At 43.4% G+C, this 21,061-nt stretch overlaps 1 protein-coding gene across 1 annotated transcript; it reads right to left on the reverse strand.

Moving 5' to 3' along the window:
- Positions 1-4,207: 4,207 nt before the first annotated feature.
- PKD2L1 (polycystin 2 like 1, transient receptor potential cation channel) lies at positions 4,208-20,743 on the reverse strand. Its single transcript, XM_009897768.2, has 15 exons — positions 20,449-20,743; positions 17,716-17,829; positions 16,381-16,508; positions 15,018-15,274; positions 13,953-14,177; positions 13,383-13,611; positions 12,840-13,010; positions 11,947-12,128; positions 8,932-9,052; positions 8,348-8,446; positions 7,484-7,605; positions 7,043-7,160; positions 6,656-6,774; positions 5,743-5,890; positions 4,208-4,408 (listed from the first exon to the last, which is right to left on the reverse strand). The coding sequence occupies exons 1-15, from the start codon at positions 20,741-20,743 to the stop codon at positions 4,208-4,210; spliced, it is 2,529 nt and encodes an 842-aa protein (XP_009896070.2).
- Between the last annotated feature and the right edge of the window lie 318 nt (positions 20,744-21,061).

Consider the following 21,061-nt stretch of genomic DNA (forward strand, 5'->3'; position numbering starts at 1 on the left):
TAAGTCTGTCTCATTCATAACTTTCCCCTTCCTTTGTGCCTTCCTAAATGCCTAACTGTGCTATCTGACCTTGACACAGAACTACCATGCCATGTGCTTCCAACACAGGGCAGGACATCACATTAGGTGAAAGAAAAAGGCAAAGTGGAAAGGCTCAGAAATCTCAGTTGTTCCTTTCTTTTTGCAGAAGGGAACCCCATAGGTAGTCATAGCCAACAGAAATTATCACCTGGGATGGCTTCTCAGCCCAAGCTCCTGCCTTATACCTTGTTCTGCTGAACTGTCTCTTAGGTTGTTGTGCCATCTGATACCTAGAGCTGAGCATGCCAGCAGAGGAATGGCTGTTATCTTCTGGGAGTGGCAGTGATCAGCATACAGCACTATCTAGAGCTGGTTTGAGGTGTCCTGTGCCATAGAGTCCTGTCACTGCCAGGCACATGGTCTTTCTTGGTAACTTGCTGTGGCATCCCTCAGCTTAACCTCAGGCTGGAGCTCCATCAACCACCACATTGTTTCCTCATCTGAGAATCTGCATTCCTCCTTCAGCACTCCCCAGCCAGGGCTGGGGCTCAGCTGACCACACCTAGTCGCTAGCACTCTCCTGCCGCTTGCTTGGGTGCCTGCCACATGTGCATCATGGCCGGCTGGCAATAAGCTACACCTGGCATTCGCTACCTCTGAAACCACCCTACGAGCAAGGCTTCTTAGTCACTTCCTCAAACACTGAATTCCATCACCTCTCTTCAAAACCTAGCGTATGAATTTTAACATATTCCTCAGGAGGTGGGGCTGGGCCTCACACCTACTTCTACTGCTCTTCCAGTACCATGCAAGTTCTTTTACAGTTTGGAGGCTCTGAATTAGGGATTTTTGTGAGCAAGAAAAGGGTCACCTGGCACTTCCCCTGGCTTTGTAATCAGCTGGCTCATTGGATAATGCTGGTTTCTCCCCTCCCCTTTGCTAGTTACTAATAAATGCCATGAATATCCATAGTTGTTCCCTGATGTTGCTGTTTTCTTTATAAGCCACTCCTGCTAGGAGGTATTAGTAAAAGAGGCAGGAACAGGGTATTCTCCAGTCAACCACCTCCTGTTGCTGAAGGCTGAGCCTTTAACAGCAGATGTCAGCTAATATTAGTACTTACTGTGGACTCTTCATAACACTGCATAAAATGAGTAAAATATTTTCTAAACCTATTCACAGGTTGGAAAGAGAAGAACTGTGACCTGCCAGAGGTGGGCAAAGTCTGCAACAAATCATCAAGTGGGAGGTTCTAGTATCATAAAGTATATTTTGGAAACCCTGGGTTCTGCTTCTGTCTCTTTGCCACTGGGAAAGTAAATTTTCTGTCTTGGCTTCTCTCAGTAAAACAAATAGGAAATTTGCTAACAACGTGCTTTGAAAAGGAAGCAGAGAAGCTGTGAGGGCAAAGGGCTGTGAGTGGTGCTGACTGACACCTACTGGTAAATGAAACACAGTGGTTAAGGTAACTCCAAAAGCTTAGCTGTACTTGAGGGGTGCCTGGGCATTTACATGTCTCTTTTAAGCGTGAAAAGTTAGGCTTGGTCATTGGTGAGTCAAATGCACCATATTCTTGGAGAGAAGAAACTGCCAGGAGCTTTCTTGCTCATGGCCACAGCCAGTTAAGGCTGCCCCTTGCCAGATGGCTAAGCCAGCTTTCAGACACATCTGCCATGCTCCTGCCTGTGCACATCAGTGAATCTCTCCATGCCTCACTTATGTTATGACAACATGGTTAGGACACTGCTTTCTTCCCTGTTGGCTGGATTTGAGAGTGTGTGCTTTAAGGCAGCCCTTTCCTCCAGATCACATGCAATGCTTAACAGACCCCAGACACTGCAACAACCAATACAAATAACTGCGGTGGTGATACCTCTTCAGAGCACCTTATACTTTTCCAAACCTTCTCCTGAAGATTTTCACAACCTCAAGGCATAGATGTGACACTGCAGTTTGGAAGGCAAATTGGATGAAAACACAGCCATGCACCTGCCCCTCAAGGAAAAAAATACTTTATTTTCCCCATCAGACATATATCATCTATATAATACCAGCTCCTGATGGGAGGCCTGACAACACACATCTGAAAAGAGAAGCTGTATTATGTATTCATTGTATTGATGTTATTTTGCAACCAGCTTGAGGACACAATTGACAATTATACACAAGCAACTGCTGGGGACAGTTAATTTCCTTGCCCTACTCTAGGGTGCATCATATACATGACAGCATGTTGACAAAGAACAGACAAAACAGCTGCATGGAGATGTATGAGAGAAGATGCTAATGCAGGCACAGGTATATACCAGATTCAGAACTTTTACACTGAGCAGCATTGGTACTACCAAAACCACAGTACTGGGTGAATGGAGTGATCTTTCTGCCAGAAAGGGGGGGAAATAAGCTTACTGGCCAGGCTATTGCTGGACCCAGGATGCTAATGCAGCCTTCAGTTCCTGGCTGATCCCAGAGCTGGTTCAGGTCTCAACAGGGCAGGCTGACTACTACCCACCACCCACTACCACACGAGAGAGTACACTGCCAGGCTGTTCTTGCCTGTGGGAAGCGGGGAGCCCTGGCAAGCTGATTTTACAGCTCCTGCGGGGCTGCTCTCCTGGATAGCTGGCACAGCTCAGGAGGGGAACAGAAACAATGGGCAGTGCTAAGTCGTGGGGGAGGGGGTGTCTTGTGCCACATTTCTGTTGAGCAGAACAACAAAGGCGCATTCTCCATGTGAGAAGTCTTGTCCTCAACAGCAGAACCAACTGATGGGAAATGACCTGTGAGACCCCGCAGTTCCTGCACCCAGAGCTCCTGAAATCTAAGTTTCCTGTGGGCTGGGTGACAAGGTCTCACAGCCCCATGTGAACAGATATCTTGCAGCTGTGACAGCCCTGGAGCTTGGGCCGTGTGGGGACAGGACTGGTCCCAAGGTCCTTCAAACATTCCCAGGGGAGGCTTTCCCCAGAACACAGTGGCACATCCATCTTAAAAAAGTGGTAACACAGAATGTCACTTCACTGCATGGCACAGCAAACAGCGTAGCACTAATGAGAGTTGTGATACAGCTCATTTCCAGCTTTAAGTCTACAGCACCTATTTGTGAGCTATTGTAGAACACCAGTGATTAAAATATCTGCAATGCACTTACAGTGATCTTGTAATAGCAGCAATACCCTGCACCAAATGAGAAGAAGAACAACAAAAAAAGGCTCAGCAAAGTGAAAAATGCTGGAAAATGCATTTAGCATGTGGTTGGAAAAAAAAAATTACATTCATCTCATTTTCACAATATTCTTCAACTGAAATGGTTGAAGAAATGGTTGAAGTTGTGGGTGTCAACACCCACAACTGCAAACCAAATTGTTTCTTTGACAAAGAGGAGAAGCATCATAACTTCATAAATATGGTGCTAGTTTTGTGAAGTACCTTGAAATGCAATTTAAGGAGTGTGAAAATGGAGAAAAGTATTTCTTAGGGCAAATACTGTGTTATGAATCATATAACCAGAAGTCTGTTCCCTAACACTTAGGCCTAGGCTGCTACCAATAACAACTGCTTCTTCATTTATATTTCAGATCTCTTCCCAGTTACACTGGGAGTCAACTCTCAGTTATCCAGACTTAGGTGTTAGTATCTTCTTTTCTCAACATCTACACAGATGGGGTTGACAAAACATTCTGGAAACAAACTACAACAAAACAAAACAGTTGGAGACCTGGCAGAAACAATTTCTCCTTTCTATCTTATACTAATGATTACATTCTGCTTTGTTTATGTGAGACCCATATCTTTGTCCTGCAGACAATTGTGTGTGTTGGGAACAAGTTGCAGTGTTTCACTCAGGATGTGAGTGTTCACATAGTTCTAGGGTTTCTGCTTTTTAGAAACACATAGATTAACAGACTTTGCATTGCCCTGTTTAGAGGCAGAAAAATAATGCATCACCTGGTGCCACATTTCCTCCTAGTCCAGAAATATGTGGGCAGAAAATCTAGCTCTGTGACATTATACATCATAAGACTGGAAAAGAGCATCCCTGACTTTTCACATCACTGGTTCCTGGCAAGAGTGATGTCTCTGTCCAGCTGTCTGGATTATTTTAACAGTGGGGAAACAACTAACACTGACTTCAGTACCATGGGAGCCAGACTGGAAGCACTAAGCTGCTCACTAGAAGGACACATCACACATGTGGTGGGATGATCTTGGGCACCCAAGACCGTGGCATGCTTGACTTGGGCAAGATGGGATAGACACCATTTGGGGAAGAATTGCCACTCAAATTGTTTCCCTGTATGTGTTCCATTCTGCAGCCTTCTGCTTCTTCTTTCCTCAGCTGGTCTAGGCTCTGAGGGAGCTGCTCTTCCTGACTGGGTTCTTCCTCCTGTTAACAAGAAGAAGAAAAAGTGACCCACAATGTTAGCACGCTGCCAAGAAATCTAACAACACTCTCATAGAGACACAAGGTGTGCATGATACTTAAACATTCTCCCACAAACTTCCAGAAATTAGTATCACACAATCACAGAAACAGTCAGGTTGGACTAGACCCTCAGGATCACCAAGCCCAACTGATAACCCTACTGCAAGGTTCACCCCTAAACCATATCCCCAGGCACCACGTGTAAACTACCTTTAAACACATCCAGGCTTGGTGATTCAACCATCTCCCTGGGCAGCCCATTCCAATGCCTGACCACTCTTTCCATGAATTTTTTTTTCCTAATGTCCAGTCTAAACCTACCCAGTTGCAGCTTGAGGCTGTTCCCTCTTGTTCTATCGCTAATTACATAGAATACATAGAATATTACCTGTGAGAAGAGACCAAGTACAAGCCTGTCTGTCTATTAAAGATTCAATATACTGTTTGCTGCAATACACTGATGAATGTACATTCAAGCATTAGGCAAATGAGGAAAGATTCTTCCCTTTTCACCCTCCACAAGAGTATTCACAGAAATGCTGTGGCAGAGCAAATCTGCAACCAAGCACTCAAATAAGCTTTCAAGTATGTTCACGTGAGAAGTAAGACCCCCCAAACCACTCTTTCAGATGGGGAAGGATCACAAGACTACTCTGCAACGAGGCATCTCTCTGACTCAGCTAGGGCACTTTGTGCTGTTTGGCTGTTCTCATTTCAAAGCCATAAAAACATTAGTAAAGACATGGCTCCCACATGCCTTGCTGCCTTTGACTTTAAAGATGAAGACATACAATCTGCTGGTTAACTGGATATAGACAGTCTTTGGCAAAAGTCACAGTTCTGCAATGGGATGCTACAGGCGCACTGCTAGCAATCTTCCACCTTGTGTGTAATAAATAACCCAGAGGAAAGATGCTGTTAGGACCAAAGTCCACAGCACTGTCATGAGCTGCTCTTGCTGGAAGAGATGTTATGATTTTTAGAATTTATTTTTTTTTATATTATGTCTGAGAATAAGTAGGTACAAAGCAAATGAACACAAGTGAATTGTATCCACAGGAATAAGCTTAGCTTCAAAGGAGCTAGCAGATGCATTTCATGGTTAACTGGGGGGACATGAAAGCAGAAGGCTTACTTTGCTTGAACAGAAAAGGTTTGATCATACAAAATGCTGACTCTGCTCAACCCTTTTGTCTTATGTCAAGGGGGGATTGGAAAAGCAAAGGCCCTTACACACAGCAAGGCTGGTCACCTATTCTGAAGCTGGGTCATATGCATGGTGGATGGCTACCAACCTTGATAACACTATCCAGTTGTTTGCCCAACAGGTCTTTCCTCTTCAACTTGTTTCTTTCCAGCACATCTAGCTTGCTCACCACTGCATCAATCTTGGAGCCAATGCTGTTTATGGACTGTTCCAGCTGCAGCAGACGTTGCAGGGTGCTGGGGAGCGGGGGGAGACATTGAGAGTATTTGCAAGCTTTTTCTTGTGATGAGCAATAGGATTTACAGCAGACAATGGACCAGATCTCAAACAGGAGTGAATGCTACACATGAGATAATTGATTCAAACCCACTAAAGGCATAACTCCCTGCTACACTATGTTTTCATCTGTAATCAGTTTTTCTGCTCAGGATGAATCTCAGTTTAGATGACAATCCAGCCACAATATAATCCCATTAATAATTGTTGCTTCTGCCTCGGCACTGTGTGGGTTGCTCAGTGCTTCTCAGCAGGAGAATCAGGATCTCCTGATTCTTTGTGCTGTAGTCATCCTGTGCTCTTCCTATGGAAGAAACAGCCAAGTATTGCCGTCAGACCTGGAGGCCAAAGGCCAACTAGGCCATAAGTCAAGAATATTTATTCACACAGGACCTTCAGTAAAGGTATCAAATTCCCCTGGATGAGTTATCTGGGCTACATTCAGAGCTGAAACACGACAGCGTATTGCCTAGTGGCCAGCTGACAGCTCCAGCAGTTATTCAAGAGGTAAACCCCCAAATTTGTTAACTTAATCTTTGGAGAAACAAGCAAATTACTGTCCCAGTTCTCTCCTGAGGTGGTCATTTATGTGTGTACAACATACAAAGGGCCAAGATGTTACTGAAACTGCTCAGCAACAGTGTAAACAGTTCGTCCAGGCAAAGCAGCAGCGAATCAGAGCCCTCATTTGCAGAGGGATTAAACTACTGCCAGCACAAACATACACTTGGAACTCTTCTTTGGAGACCCAGCTGTCCTTTCTGGCTTCCCTGTAGGTCAAGCTGTCATCCAAGTTGTCGCCATAGGATTTCCCCAAATTTTCAATCTCCGTATTCAGAGCAACCTAGAAGACAGATAAAGAAATTCCTGCAAAGTTGCACCATACTAAGTCTGGGTCAGCTTCACTGTGAATAACACAGAGCTTCACAGGCAATGATACACTGAGCTGATATCCAGGCAGAGTTGAAGCTGTATTTGAATTGCCACAGATGGACTTGGACTTGAGCTTACACCACAAACCCAAAGAATCCTGCAGCTACTTTGGAGGGATCTCTATCAAACACAGGGTTTCTTTCCTTGCACTTTTGTGGTGTTGGGTTTTTTTTTTTTACCTTTTTTGCCTCTAGGTCATGCTTCATCTGCTGTTGCTCCTCTTCATCAAGGATGTGATTGCCATCTTTGTCAAATCTGCAGAAGGCTGCTGTGATCTCATGGTCTGCGTGGCCCAGCCTGCAGAAGAATAGAAAGCTCAAAGCTCTGAAAGACACTGTTAGGCTCTAACAGCGCAGGAGCACCCCTTTTGAAATCAGTGTATTGTTTCCTTCTGCCAGTGACAAAATTAAATGAGAGAGAAACATAAACCTCTTTAAAACAAGAGAATAAACATGTGAGGAAAAATAACTGCCTTTAATTTTTTCCTTCTTACATGGCCCAGATCTGAGCTAACTGCTCTACAAGTTTAGACATGTAAGTTTACAAGGCAATTCACACAGAATGCAAATTGTCTGTATTAGCAAGAGGAAGGGTTAAGTGGCTCGAGCTGACTCACTTACTCCTTCAAGCTGTTCTTGAAGTCTTCAAAATCTAGTTCCTTTGTTCCATTCTGCAGTGCTTTCTGCACATCAGAAATCCGCTCCTTCTTCAGCTTCAGCCTCATGAGTGTCCGGTTGTAGCTCTGTCATCAAAGGTGCAAATGGACAGAGAATTGTGCAGAACAGTGCAGACCAGACAATGCAATATGGGGGTGCAGATGCTAAGTAATATAGGGACATTCTAAGCTTTCCAGAAGCAAAAATACAACACTGCTGAATCAGCCCCACCTCTAAGGATCACACCTTCAAAGCAACACCAACATGGTAGCCAGGGTCCCCATGACAAAGTCTGCCCTCTGCTTTGCTCCTCCCAAATCTCCCTGTTTAAGATAATTACTCAGCTATTTAAGATTAGTCCCATATTTAAGAGTATTAGTCCCATAGCACAAAGAGTTGTTACATTGTGACACCTTTTCTGGGATTTGCCCATGGGAAACCCAGCTGTAACCCACTACATTTGCACCACTGCAACATGCTCATCTTAGCAAAATAGGACTTACCATTTCATTGATCAAAGTACACTCTACCAAGGACTGAGAGAGCTTCATCTAGAGATTACCCTGGAAGAAATGTCTCACTGAAGTGCTACCAGCATGCTCAAGTAACAGGATTCCTCTAAGCTCTGCTTTCTCATTTTCCTATTGCCATAAGATCTGGGAACTTCATTTGTCCCAGAAAGGAACTGTGCTTCCAAAATGTACCAAGAAGGTGGATGTGGAGTCGGAAACCTCCATTTCTCTCTAGTAATTTTTACATAGGTCAAGGACTTGCAGAAGATGCTTCAGAATTTAGCTAGAGAGTACCACACCTTTCACTATTCATCACCTGCTTCAAGATGTCTGAGAGTTGCAGCTCATCCTTCTGGCTTGAAAGCTCCTCCTTGACTTCTGAGTAGGTGTCATTGATAATAGCCAGAAACATGTTCTAGACAAAGGGGAAGAAGAGAAATGAGTAACCATGAGGCATTTGTTCGCTTCAGCAGCTGAGTAAGCAAGAGTCAGGAATAGATGTGCAGGGCTTGTTTAAACAAGGAACTGTTTCCACATGGGGTATCCCTTGGGCAAATTAAAGTGGGTGAAGGGAAGGCCCACTTCAGCCACACCATGCTTGCTCAGTGGGAAGGAGGTCCATCCAGTTAAAGGAGTGGCGCTAAACCTACCCCCTTGAATTCAGCTACCACACCAGTGATATTCCCAGTCAGTTCTGGTCTTTGCCTTAAAAGATGCAAGTGTTGCACTTAATCACCCCGATCATCAATCCTCAATTGCAGTGTCATGTGCTTTGTCCACTTTGGTCTATTTGCACTGCAAAGTTATCATAACAGAAACTGTGTCTAACTCAGAGACTGTCAGGAGGAGCCTCTCAAACACTACTGAAAATACTAGGGCAAGGAGGGCTTCCTTGCTTACCAGGAGCACAAAGAAAACAAAGAACACATAGGTGACGAAGTAAATGGGTCCGAGAACCCTGTTGGCATTGTCAATAGAATTGTAGTCAAAATCACCAAGAATGATCCGAAACTGAGTGAAGCTGGAGGAGAGAAAGAGAACAAGGTCACACACAGGCATATACAGATAGGTCTTTGGGCAGTTCTGAGGTGAACTCTGAACATGCCTGCAGCCCAAATGGTCACAAGCACAAGCAAGAGCAGGGTCTGAGTCAGCTAAATATATCTGTAGTACTAAAGAGATGAAGTGAATTGATCTGGTTGGAGCAAGAGCTAGCTATGAGTCATCTCCTAGCTACAGTCTCACTAACTCTCTTGCAAGAGAAGGCATCAGTGAGTAGCATGCCTTTATAAGGGAAACTTCAGAGTGGTTTCATATTGGTTTTGCTTGGAACCTCTGTTGAAACCAAAACACACTCTAGGCCAACAGAAATTTGTATGAAGTACTACATTGCACATTGCCTGAGCAGGCCTGTGGACTGATGGACTGACTGAGATTAGGTATCTTAACTCACTTCCCCAACATCCCTTTCAGTGCATTCTCATACATTCACTGCTCATCCACCATGTTAGGTATTGTCATAGATTATCTTTGGCACCTGTTTGAAAATTATTCAGGGAAGAAAGGAAGAAAGGAAGAAAGGAAGAAAGGAAGAAAGGAAGAAAGGAAGAAAGGAAGAAAGGAAGAAAGGAAGAAAGGAAGAAAGGAAGAAAGGAAGAAAGGAAGAAAGGAAGAAAGGAAGAAAGGAAGAAAGGAAGAAAGGAAGAAAGGAAGAAAGGAAGAAAGGAAGAAAGGAAAGGACAGGCTATGTCCACATTAGGACTCTGTGGGGAGCTGGGAGTGTTTTCTAGGTCTAAGGAAGAGGAATATGATATTGCAGGAAGAGGAATATGATACTGCTTTCACTTCTTTGGTTTAAATTGTCCTAATTCAGTGGTGTTGAATTGCCTCTTTACAGTAAAAAAAAAATATTTTTTGCTTTGAAAATGTCTACTTAATCTTATTCAGGCTATTATAGAGCATATTTTAGTAAACTTCATGCTGAATTTGGATTGAAATTAGAGTATTATATGGTACCAATTTTCAGACATAAAGGAGAGCTTCTATCTTATCAAAATCAGTTATATTTTGTAAATAATATCAAAACTAATTTTCTGACTTCTTCATTTTAGTATTTAAAACTAGCATCTTGATAAGATAAATACATGACTTCTGCTTTTTCCCTGTGAAAACACTGTAACAAGCCTGAGTGTTCGTTCCAAATCTTTGTTTGAATTAAACTGCACTGTCTGATGAAAAACAGGGGGAAAAAAAGATGTCATGCAGCTGTTGTACAGACACTGAAACAATGTGATCAAATGTTATATTTGGAAACAAGAATTTCAACATTTCAGAGCTTCTAGCTGGGGGTCTTCCTTATTAAAAAACAAACAAAACACCAAAACAAACCCAAATCAGCACGGAGCCTACCTCAAAACACTTGTTTTAAGCTATTTAGTTCTTGCCACCAGAATTACAAAGAAATTTAACCTAACAAGGCCTAAAGCCACCTGCTGGTGTATAAAACGCACAAATATGCCCAAGTCTGTCACAGTCAGTACCATTCTACTACCTTTACAGACCCACAGAAGGTGAGAAGGTGATGAATAGTCATGCAGAGTGGAAACTAGATTATCAGATGAGCTATGATGCTTTTCTGCAGAAAGACATTAAGCCACTCTGCATCTTCAGTACCCTTAGTGTACTTAACTCCACATCAAGGGAAAGCTGTTTAGGCTTCAACAAACTGAAACTTCTAACTAAACACTCCCATAGAAAGGTGGGGATGCCCATTGAATTGTAGGGTTGCAAGGAGTCTTGAAGACTGGTAGGATCAGCTACTTGCATCCCTACTGATAAATGCCAGACAACCAGAAACCTCTTTGTGACCCTCAATTTCCTCACCGTGTTCTTTTGTTCATGAAGGTGTGTAATGGGGAAGAGTTAATTGGAGTTTGATTAGAAGAACCCAGCTGCCAAAGGCTGCCTGGGAATAATTGGTGTTTGTACCCTGCTGCCTGGGGGTGCCTGGGAATGCCTGGTGTTTGAGCAGAAGCTCCCAGGTGTATGATAAGAGTAACAAAAACCAAGCATCTGTAGGGTCCTCTGTTTATAAACTAAGTGGGAATGGGAATGTATTGAATGTGTTAACATCCTCAGCTAACTGCAAAAGACCTTTAAGCCCTTGTTTGACTGCTAATGGACCTGAGGGAGATGAAGATGAGGAAGGCTATTGCTGGGCAGGGGGTGTACGACCCTCTGAGTGGGCTGCACCCATGGGCAGTAGGGTGAGAAGTTACAGAACACGATTGCAAAACATGAGAGGGGCTTTGGCTCCACGACCCAGTCTCCTGTGATGTCCTGGCCTGGTGTCACAGGACACAGGACCCTTGAAAAACTGAAGATGGCTACTGGCGAGGCACTGCTGCTCTCTCCGACCCAACAAGACAAGATTTGGTCTCGTGGGGACACCGGCCTGGATGGGAGATGGTCAGCTCCTCCATTTCACCTCATTCAGTACCACTGTGTTTCTTATTGAGTGTTTAAGGTAAATTAGTTACACTTTACTCGGGACTGGGCTCTGCTTTTGGGTTTTGTGGGTCTGGTTTTGGGTTGTGGGTAACTTGAGGGCTATGCCTGGCTTTCAGGTTTCATGCCTTACAGCACTCCAGCACAACCTTGTCTGCCTCTATACTACATAAAGCTGTACCTATCAGCACCTGTGGTACATGTAATTAATTAATTCCTCATCGAGGAAAACTCACTAAAACAAGGTGTTGCAGCTGGAGGACAGTGAGCAACTTATTAACCATTGTGGCTTTATTACAAATGAGATGCAAGTGTCTGACACTGAGATTTGCAATTGTCGAGAGGTTGGCAACAGTTAAAATTATTTTGATGAAATAATGGAAACATGGTTCTGGCTTATACACTTACATGCATTTAACAAAGGTACTGAAGTTTTCCACTTGTGTCCCAAAAAGAAGGTAACCCAGCTGGGCATAGGCAAAGAAGACAATGAAGAACATAATGGCAAAGCCCAGGATGTCCTTGGCACAACGTGCCAGTGTGGAGGAAAGCTGGGTCATTGTTTTGTTAAAGCTGATATACTTGAATATCTGCAAAAACAAAAAACAGGGACAAAATTAGGCCAAACCATCAGCTAGGTAGGTCTCATATATGCACATGCTTACTGAGACCAGAGATTCACCATAGTACAAAAGCACTGAGAAGACAGCCGGACTAGGGGAACAGTAACTTAGTATTCAGGATATTTGCCCCATGTGTGCCACTGTCTTCCTGTGGGACCATAAACATATGATTTGGTTCCCTGTGTCAAAGGAAAATATAAAGGGACTGCTATAAGGACAAATGTCTTGAGGCTAATGAGGAACCTCAAGTACAGTGTGCCTTTCCACCACACCAAGATTCTTTGGCTGAAATGCAAAGATCCCACCAAGAGTTGAGTAGTTTCCAGATGTTGGGTGGCCATCACAAAAAGAAAACTCTGTTTGCCAGATTATCCTTCAAAATATGAAACAGTACAGGATGTATACATTCAGATTTTACACAGCTTTTTCTAAAACAACTTCAACACAACATCTGAGCTCATCTCCATGTCTGCTATCTCCAAATAATTTGCCTCAGAATGCAGTGTAAAAAGCTGTCTGGATTTACCACAAAACAGAGCTTGTAGCTTTGAGGAAAATCCTCTTTTATATAGCTGTCACTCTCACTCACATAGAGGGATAGAGGAGTCAACTCCCAGGCTATCCAAAGGATGAGTTCTGAGACTGGAGGCCTGGCACTAGCCAGACCCCATACAATACCTTGATCCAGGCAAAAAATAAGTTGACTGCATTCATATTGTTGTACTGCGTCTGCCAGAATGCCAGAAACTCGAAGTCTGCGTAGGTGTCAGGATGCTTCAGCAGCTCTCCCAGCAGTCTGTTCACCTCAATGGTGCGAAAGATGTGAAACCCAATGGCAATTATGGAGAGCTGCAGAGAGGAAGAGCCTGCAGTGACCACTCTACCTACGCTTTCCACAGAAACTAGTGTTGCAGGGATTTTTTGTGTCACACTTCACAACTGCAGTCTAATGGTTGTAGACTTGTTGAGACCAGTCTTAATGCTCTGAAACATGCTCTGACTTCACAGCCTCTCAGGCATCTCTAAGGAAATAATATTCTAAACAGCTGGTAGAAGAGAATGTGTCCATTTACTCTGCAAGTTCGTTTTGCTAGTAGAGCTAAACATGCATCAGCTCTTATTTTATCTAGACCAGTTTTCCCATTCCTTCCTTCATTTTGAGTCTTTTATTTCCTTGCCACTGCCCCACCTCCCCCCAAAACAGTGTGCAAGGATCCTCACCAGAATGACAACCACATCCAGGATATTCCAGATACTAGTGAAGTACTGAAGCTTGTGGATACGCAGCTCCAAAATCTCCTCTACCACATAGTAGAAGATGAAGACACAGAAGATAATCTCACAGGCAACAATGAAGAAGTCCCATGCACTGACATATCTTATAAGCTTCACTGTCCGAATTTGCCAGGAGGGAATGGCACCACCAGTGGCTGGAAACTCAACCACTAACCTTGAAGGGAACAAGAAAATTCTGGTAATTAGAAACAGGAAGACAGAGGCTCTCAGATAATTTTGAGAGGCATCAAACCTGAGCATGAACTATCTACCAAACCATGAGTGGGAGGGTTGTGCAAGCGTTTATGCAGCCTTATGTCTGCCATAGGGTAAAAGGTGAAGAGAAGTGGAGCTGGTTATACCAGAATGACCAAGGTTTTTTAATAATCCATACAGTATCTACTGAAACCACTCAGTCCTATCCCCTTGGCAGACCATATTAAAATATTTGCACTTTAAGAAACTGTGGTGTTAAGAAGCAAGAGGCAGAAGAATTTTCAGTGGGGCTCTGCTTACCTCAGAACACAGAACAGGTTGATGTTTGCATTATACACAGAGAAATCAATGAAAACAACTCGTGTCCCCCGATCCAGCCACAACTTCTCCTTCAAGACTTGCAGGGCTTCAGCACTCTCTTCTCTGGTCAGCTTGAGGTCTATGTAGTATCCTCCCCCACTGTAACTAGTTAGTCTTCCCCAGTGAGATGAGCCACTCAGCTCCTCCTCAGAATGGTACCTCCACCTGCAATAGACAAGCTGTAAGCAAAAGCATCACCACCTGAGATCTGGATATGAACTTGTAGCTGGGAGAAATTAGGTTACATCTTTAAAGCGCAGAGCAGCTTCTAATTAAAGAGCTGGCATTTAATTCCAGATCTGAACCTATATCACCTCTTCATTATTGTTAGATTTCTGATCTAGTACTTCCTGGCAGTGACACAACATAACTTAAGATACTATGGAGAGAAAATTCTGTAGGTTCATTGGCTGTGCCACAGTCTTATTTGCCTGGAGGTTACTCCCAAAATCTGCTGTGTTGCTTTCTACCACAGTGCACACAAGCCTCTGCTTAGAATGCACTTGCACTCCTGTTTTGTTATGAGCAATAGCTTCTCCTTCACAGACCAAGACTCGTGCAGCAAGCAAGGAGTTACTAAAGTGCAGCTACTTCACATTATTATAAAGAAAAAAGTTTTCAAGATTAAAGAGTTGCACTCTTTTCTCTCTGGCTCCTGAAATCCAGGAGGGAAGCAAATAGCATCTTGCATTTGATAGATCTGGTGCCAAAGGTCTCTGTGCTAGCCCTCTTACAAACAGCCAACAATTTCTGCCGAATTCTCCACTGGATTTTTCATGGCTTTCACAACAGGTCCCACTCTGCCACACATCATGTTATGTTTTTCCTCAAAAAGACACTTGGCCTTATTGATAAGCAAAAAACTATTTTGCTGTGACTACAAGGGGAATTCCAGCCATAGGTGAAAAACTCAACCCCAGCACCCTGTGGCTCAGCAGATGCTATTTTAACTAGAAGAAACTAGTTTGGATTTTTCTAATCCTGAACAGCAGAGGATGTACTTACGCTGTTCCATTGATGAGCCCAAAGGAGACCCTTTCCTCCTTGTCTTCTGAGTATACATCATAACAGCCTGAGATTTCCTCCTTGAAGTCATCATGGACCACACAAGAATTGTTCTTCACCTTCAGCTGTCGAATGCGTGGGACACCCAGCAGCAGGTTCTCATAATAGATGTATGATTGGGTGCTGTGTGCTGCTAGGGACTCATTGTTGTACCACTTTGTCCAGTAAAGATTATCCAGGAGGGGGCCTTGTGCATACTGCAAGAGAGGGAAAGGAGAGCAAAGTCTTCAAGGCCCACACAGAAGAAGAATTTTCTTAGCCTGGGCTTGAAGGAGTAAAAGCTAATCCACCCCTCTCTGTGAGATGAAAAGCAGTAGAAGCTTATGTTGGATGTATGCTAAGGAGGGGCAAGACCAGGACTGGTGATTGAAGATGGATGCTGGGCAGCAGGGTTTTAGTTGGCCCCTCACATGCCTGTAATACAGCTGCTGCACCTTGGATTAATGAAGCAGTCTACAAGTCTCTTTGTCCATTCCACTTCAATCAGCACAAGCCTTAAGGAATTGCCTTGGCGGCATGAAGTGTGAATTATGAAGAGTATGGGTCAGTGCCTTGGAAACAGTGGGGGGGAAACAGTAGTGCCACAGTGCTGTACTTTAATAGGACAGAAAAAGACAAAGCTAACAGACAAACCATTTCTGGCTGACTGTCAGAGATAAGTGGTTGCAATATCTCAACAGCATTCACTGCATTCAGTTCTTTGATGGAAATACATTAGCCCCTAGACATCTTTTGCCTCTTTATTTGATAAAATTCAGTGCAAACTTTAATCCATCTTCTTCATAAAATAAATCTAAAGATCAGACCAGCCCAGGCATGAATTAAAGGCAATTCCCACAACTGCCCATGAAAATGGACGTGGGTCTGCTACTAAGACCCCAGCAGGAATACACTGGAGTGTAGAATTCAAAGCTATTTCTACCACAAGGAAACCTGGAGTAAAACACTTAACACTCTCCAGGCCAGTACTCCCTTATCTGTGCAAGGGGCATATCATCACAGCAATTCATTTTTGTTATGTCCTGCCTGTTTAGCTGGTAAGTTACTGGGGAATAGACTGTCCTGGGCACACATAACAGCCATGCCAGTATTCTGGCCACAGTGCTCTGAGAGATAAATTATATTATAAATCATTGTATAATTTGCATGCAAATTATATTGTAACTATTCCTAGAAGCTGACAAAAGCTTGTGACAGGAAAATGCCTTGCTGAAATCACTTGCAGTACATTCAGAGGCAACTGAATATCCCATTCTAGCTGAGGTTTCCAGGGCTCTCCATGCTGAGTCAGTTTTGTACTCACCACCCAGAAGTCAGCCATGCTGCCAATGGACTGGAAAGAGACACGGCTATCTGATGAGGTCTGTAGGAAGAGCTCAGACATCACTTTGGTGTAGTAATAGGCATTGGAACTGGTCATTCCATATGTCACTAGAAGAAGAGACAAGAGAAAAGTTACCCCTTAATCTGAGTATTAGTGTCTTATATATTCACTTCCTGCATAGAACCACAGGCAAGCTGAGCAAGCCACAAAAGAAGAAACCTTGGGAACTCTGAATTACGTTACTTTCTGCTTTCTTAGGGATTTACAAACATATCTGTTGTACCTTCCTGAACTTAGTCTGTCCAACTGACAGACTATAAAACTTCAGAAGCCAGAGAAGACCACCTAATGATGAAATGAGGTAACATCTAAGTAACAGCTTCTGTCCTCAGGCAAAATTTCTGAGGGAAATTTTCTTTCTCAGAACAAAGTTCATGATCTGTATTTTGAAAATCTGATGTGAAGCCATGAAGATATAGAGACCACTATGCTCTAACTTCCACAAATGTTTCAGCTATCCAGTGCTCCTTCCTGCAGAGTTACATCCATCATGGTGATCACTGAGAAGATTTCCTGCTTTTGAAAGGGCATCATGAAAATAAAGCAGCTGACATTCAAGGACATTTACCTATTCCCCAACCCCCCTTTTGGATGAGTCAGTGTGTGATCATTCACACATCTGTGTCTTGGTTCTTTAGGAAAAGCAACTGAAGCACTGTCTCCCTGAGCAAGTGTGATAGTAACAGGTTGGTATTGTCTGTCTTTCTCTCCTGCCATAGAGTCCATGAAATATAATCCTCTCCACTGTCCTGTACCACAGGTGCTCATTTGTGATAATGAATGAACTTCCCAAAACAAAACACCAGCCATTGTTCTACCCACACAAAGTCCATCAGCATTCAGTACAGGGACACATTAAATCCACCAAAGAACAAGTTATCTGTTTTATTACCTCAGCCACCCCTCCAGCCTCAGAGAAGAGAACCCAGTGCACTCACTGAACCCAGTGCCTTTGATCACAGGAAGTTTCTAGAGTTGCTCAAGGAGTTTTAAACTAAGACCCTGGGCAGGTCCTCTCAAGACTGTGGCTAGAACTGGTAATGTGGATCAGAAAATACTGCATAAACCTAGTTAATGTCAGTTAGGTCTAGAGCAATAATCAGTTATTTTACTTCTGTGTGAAGCAGCTGTTTGAGCACACCTGCCTGCTGCAGTGAGTGTATATACAATACATTTAACACCTACAGAGAGAGGAGGTCTAACAATAAAACCTGCACACAGAACTGACACCTATGAGATATGACAGCTACTTACATAGACAGATGTCTACCAAAAACACAATATAGACTAGCAGCTCTCGCAGTGTGGTCTTCACATAAAGCTCTCTGTTTTCAGCTGTGTTCTCAGTCAGTGTAGTGCCCCACAGACCTGTTGGGTGTAAAGAAGAAATTGGAGAGTTTTGATGGCCATTCTCAAAGGCCTATTGCAAAATGCTGTTCCCTAAAAATACCACTGGGGGCTGGATTTCTGTCACTTCTCAGGTCAAAAATCACTCTTCATTTCAAACCTTGATTAAGGGCTATAAAAATGTGTTAAATAACCCCTAAAAAGAACCATTCCAGCATAAACAAAATATTTAGGGACAATCAAAAACGAAATATGTTTGGTTTCTTGTTTTGCTAAATCATTCTTGTTTTCAGTTTTAATTCATTATTGACTGATCTTTCATATCTTTCATCTTATTCTTTGAAGAAATTCTGTGTTTGTCACTTCTGAAACCATGAAACTTAATGTCAGTCATTCAAGTGCCAACAGCTCACCTTCTGATAGGGCTTCCATAGCTGAACTGCATCTGGTGTTAGCTTTACAACATTTTTTTTTGGTGCTTATTGAACCATCAGGCCCCAAGTATTCACCCCTACTTACCTAAAAAATCTTGCAACATTCTGTAGATCATAAGACTTAATAAAATGACACAAATCCATATTTTCAGCATAAGATTTAAAGCCAGATAATCTTCAGGATGTCTATCAATGGATCTTTGCTGACTTTAATACAGTTATGCTAATTGCACCAGATAGTGATCCAATTTCTTCACACAGTGCAAGCCACTCATTAAACATCACCAGGGCTGATCAAAAAGAGAAATGCTTCCTTTTAGAGGAGCCTTGATATTTTAGGTTTGATGAACCACTTGATACCATTAGTGTATTTGTTCTTTGTGTAATGGCTTTCTGTTCTGACTTCTGAAATTACTGCTGAAGTTGAAAGGCATAAGAACTTCCACTTGAAAGCCTAGTGATGGAAGACATGTCAATACTACCCATAGTCTTGCTTCTTGCTGCAGCTCCTAGAGATCTCAGCCCTGACGTCCATCCCCAGTAGCATGCAACAATCATCTTTGTTCAAGCCAGGATCAAAGCTGATCAAAGGCCACACATTTGAAGTCATCTCTGGCAAAGGACAAATCACTTTTTGGGTTTTTTTTTTTTTTTTTGAGCAAGCAAAAGCAATATAGTGATCTGTGCACATTTAATCCTGTCCTTTCAATAGCTCTTTGGCATCTCAACAGATTAGAGAGCTCTTTGCACCATCAGCTACCACAGCAATTGTTGCAGCATCCACCCTGACTCCTGGGTGAAAGAGCTGAGGTGGCAGTAGGCAGGAAGGGACCAAAAGACAGAGAGTTGTTTGGACACAGTTTAAAGAGGACCAGACCTGGGCAATGGCATGAGAAGGAGCAGCTACTCACTGGTAGTCCAACCTAGCCAATGAGAACAAGAAAAGAACTAAATAAACCATCTATGACCAATACCCTCAAAGAGATATAGACACAATCCCAGGAAATGTTTTTTAAGCAAAAACGAAACAAAACAAAACCACAACAAAACAAACAAAACCCCCTCCAAACCAGCCAACCAAAGAAACACCTCTGCTTGGCTAAGTGACTTATCTTTACTACCTCCACTTTCCATGTAAGCCAGTAGGGTAATTAAATGGACGGGGAGAGGGAGAACCAGCAATGTTTGGAGAAGCACCTAGTAAAAATGCAGAAGAAGGATGAAAATTCTTTAAGGAAAAAGCCCACCTCTCTGTGAGGCTGATAGAGGCTTTTCTTTTGTTTACACTGGCCTTTGGATCTCATCTTTCATCTCCGGTCTGTCCTACAACCACCTCATTTGCCAACCTTGCTGGCAGGACATATTGCTTCAATAGTCATAAGAGAAGGAAATGCTGTAGCATCCTGACAGCTGTTTTCGTTTGCATGCTCCAGTTTCATGCTCCTGGCCTCTCACAAATGGAATCTTGATATTAAAGTATGGATTTGCCTTTTCTTTTTAAGTCTCAGTGCCTAGAGGGAAGGATATCAGAATGGAACAGGTAACAGATACACTGCCTCCAAGCAATCTGCAATTATCCATCAAGCCCACCCAGCATGGCTCTTTGGCCAGAAGAAGCCTCTAATGCCTCAGCTCTGGCATGCATGTGAATTTATAACATTAGACTGTAACTACAATGCCAAATAAGAAAGAACTGATCATAGAGAGACTGTGCAGTTCAGGACCAGGCTATGCTGTTAGTCACTCGTGTACTGTTAGAGGGTACAGCTCTGATGGGTATTTATATCAGTCCTGAAGTTACTGTAACAGGGACCAGTACCACTCCATCTAGAAAACACCCACAGAGACAGAATAAGCTAATCACCAGAGTGATGGTTCCTATGGATTCAGAACATTTAAGCCCTGTCCAAAGCTCTTCACTGCGAGACCCTAAACACATCACTAAGTTTATCTGTACCTCCTGCCTTGTAGTAACAGTGAGACAACAGACCCTAGAGCTACAGCTAGGCACATGGAATGAGGATGCTTCTTCCAGGTCAGCCAAAGATGGCCTTCAGAGTAATGCTAGCCTGTGTTGCACAAGTTCATGAGCTACACAGACACCATTGGGTTTCTACCTCCTGCATCCTCATCCTCACATGCTCCTTATACCATCACTCTTCCCAAGGGCTAGTAAAGCCTTTCCAGTGAGATGTCAGAGCTTTACCTCGGATGCCTCTGAAGATGCAGAAGCAGCACCTGAGGAAAGGACTTGTCTTCCTGTCCACACGTTTGCTCTTCTTTTCCTGATAGGGCAGTGGATCCCCCACACCGTCAAAGTTCTCATAGGGCTTCTCCAGGATTGACTTAGGGTTGTAGATAGCTCGAATCTTCAAGGATGTTGAGGGAGAGCCATTATAAATGGGATTGTCCCAAGCTTTCTTCCCCACTGCCTCCAGTTCGTGCTCCTCTGAGGCTGTAAAGTGACTCTCAGCCCTGTCGTTTAGATGAGACGAGCTCATGGCTAGTCACTGCCAACAAAATACTTTTAAATTGGAATTGCGAAGATCGCGTGTTCAGGCTGGAATTGTAAACTAGAAGAGACTCAGTCAGTACCAAAGAGATCATTTGCCTCAGCAACCAGGAGAGGGCACACCGACAGCTCCCCACAGCTCGCACACATCCTCTCTTTTATACCAGCACAGCTGGTAACACCTACCAAAGGGGTGGGTGGCACTGCCCTTGTTAGGAACCACCGCCAGCTCTATTATCCCAGCACTCCTGGAAACACCAACACATCCTTTGTCTCCCAGCGAAGATGACAAACCTAGGTGCCGTCC

This window comes from Dryobates pubescens, chromosome 8 (genome assembly GCF_014839835.1).
Source record: "Dryobates pubescens isolate bDryPub1 chromosome 8, bDryPub1.pri, whole genome shotgun sequence".
In the NCBI taxonomy this organism is placed as follows: domain Eukaryota; kingdom Metazoa; phylum Chordata; class Aves; order Piciformes; family Picidae; genus Dryobates; species Dryobates pubescens.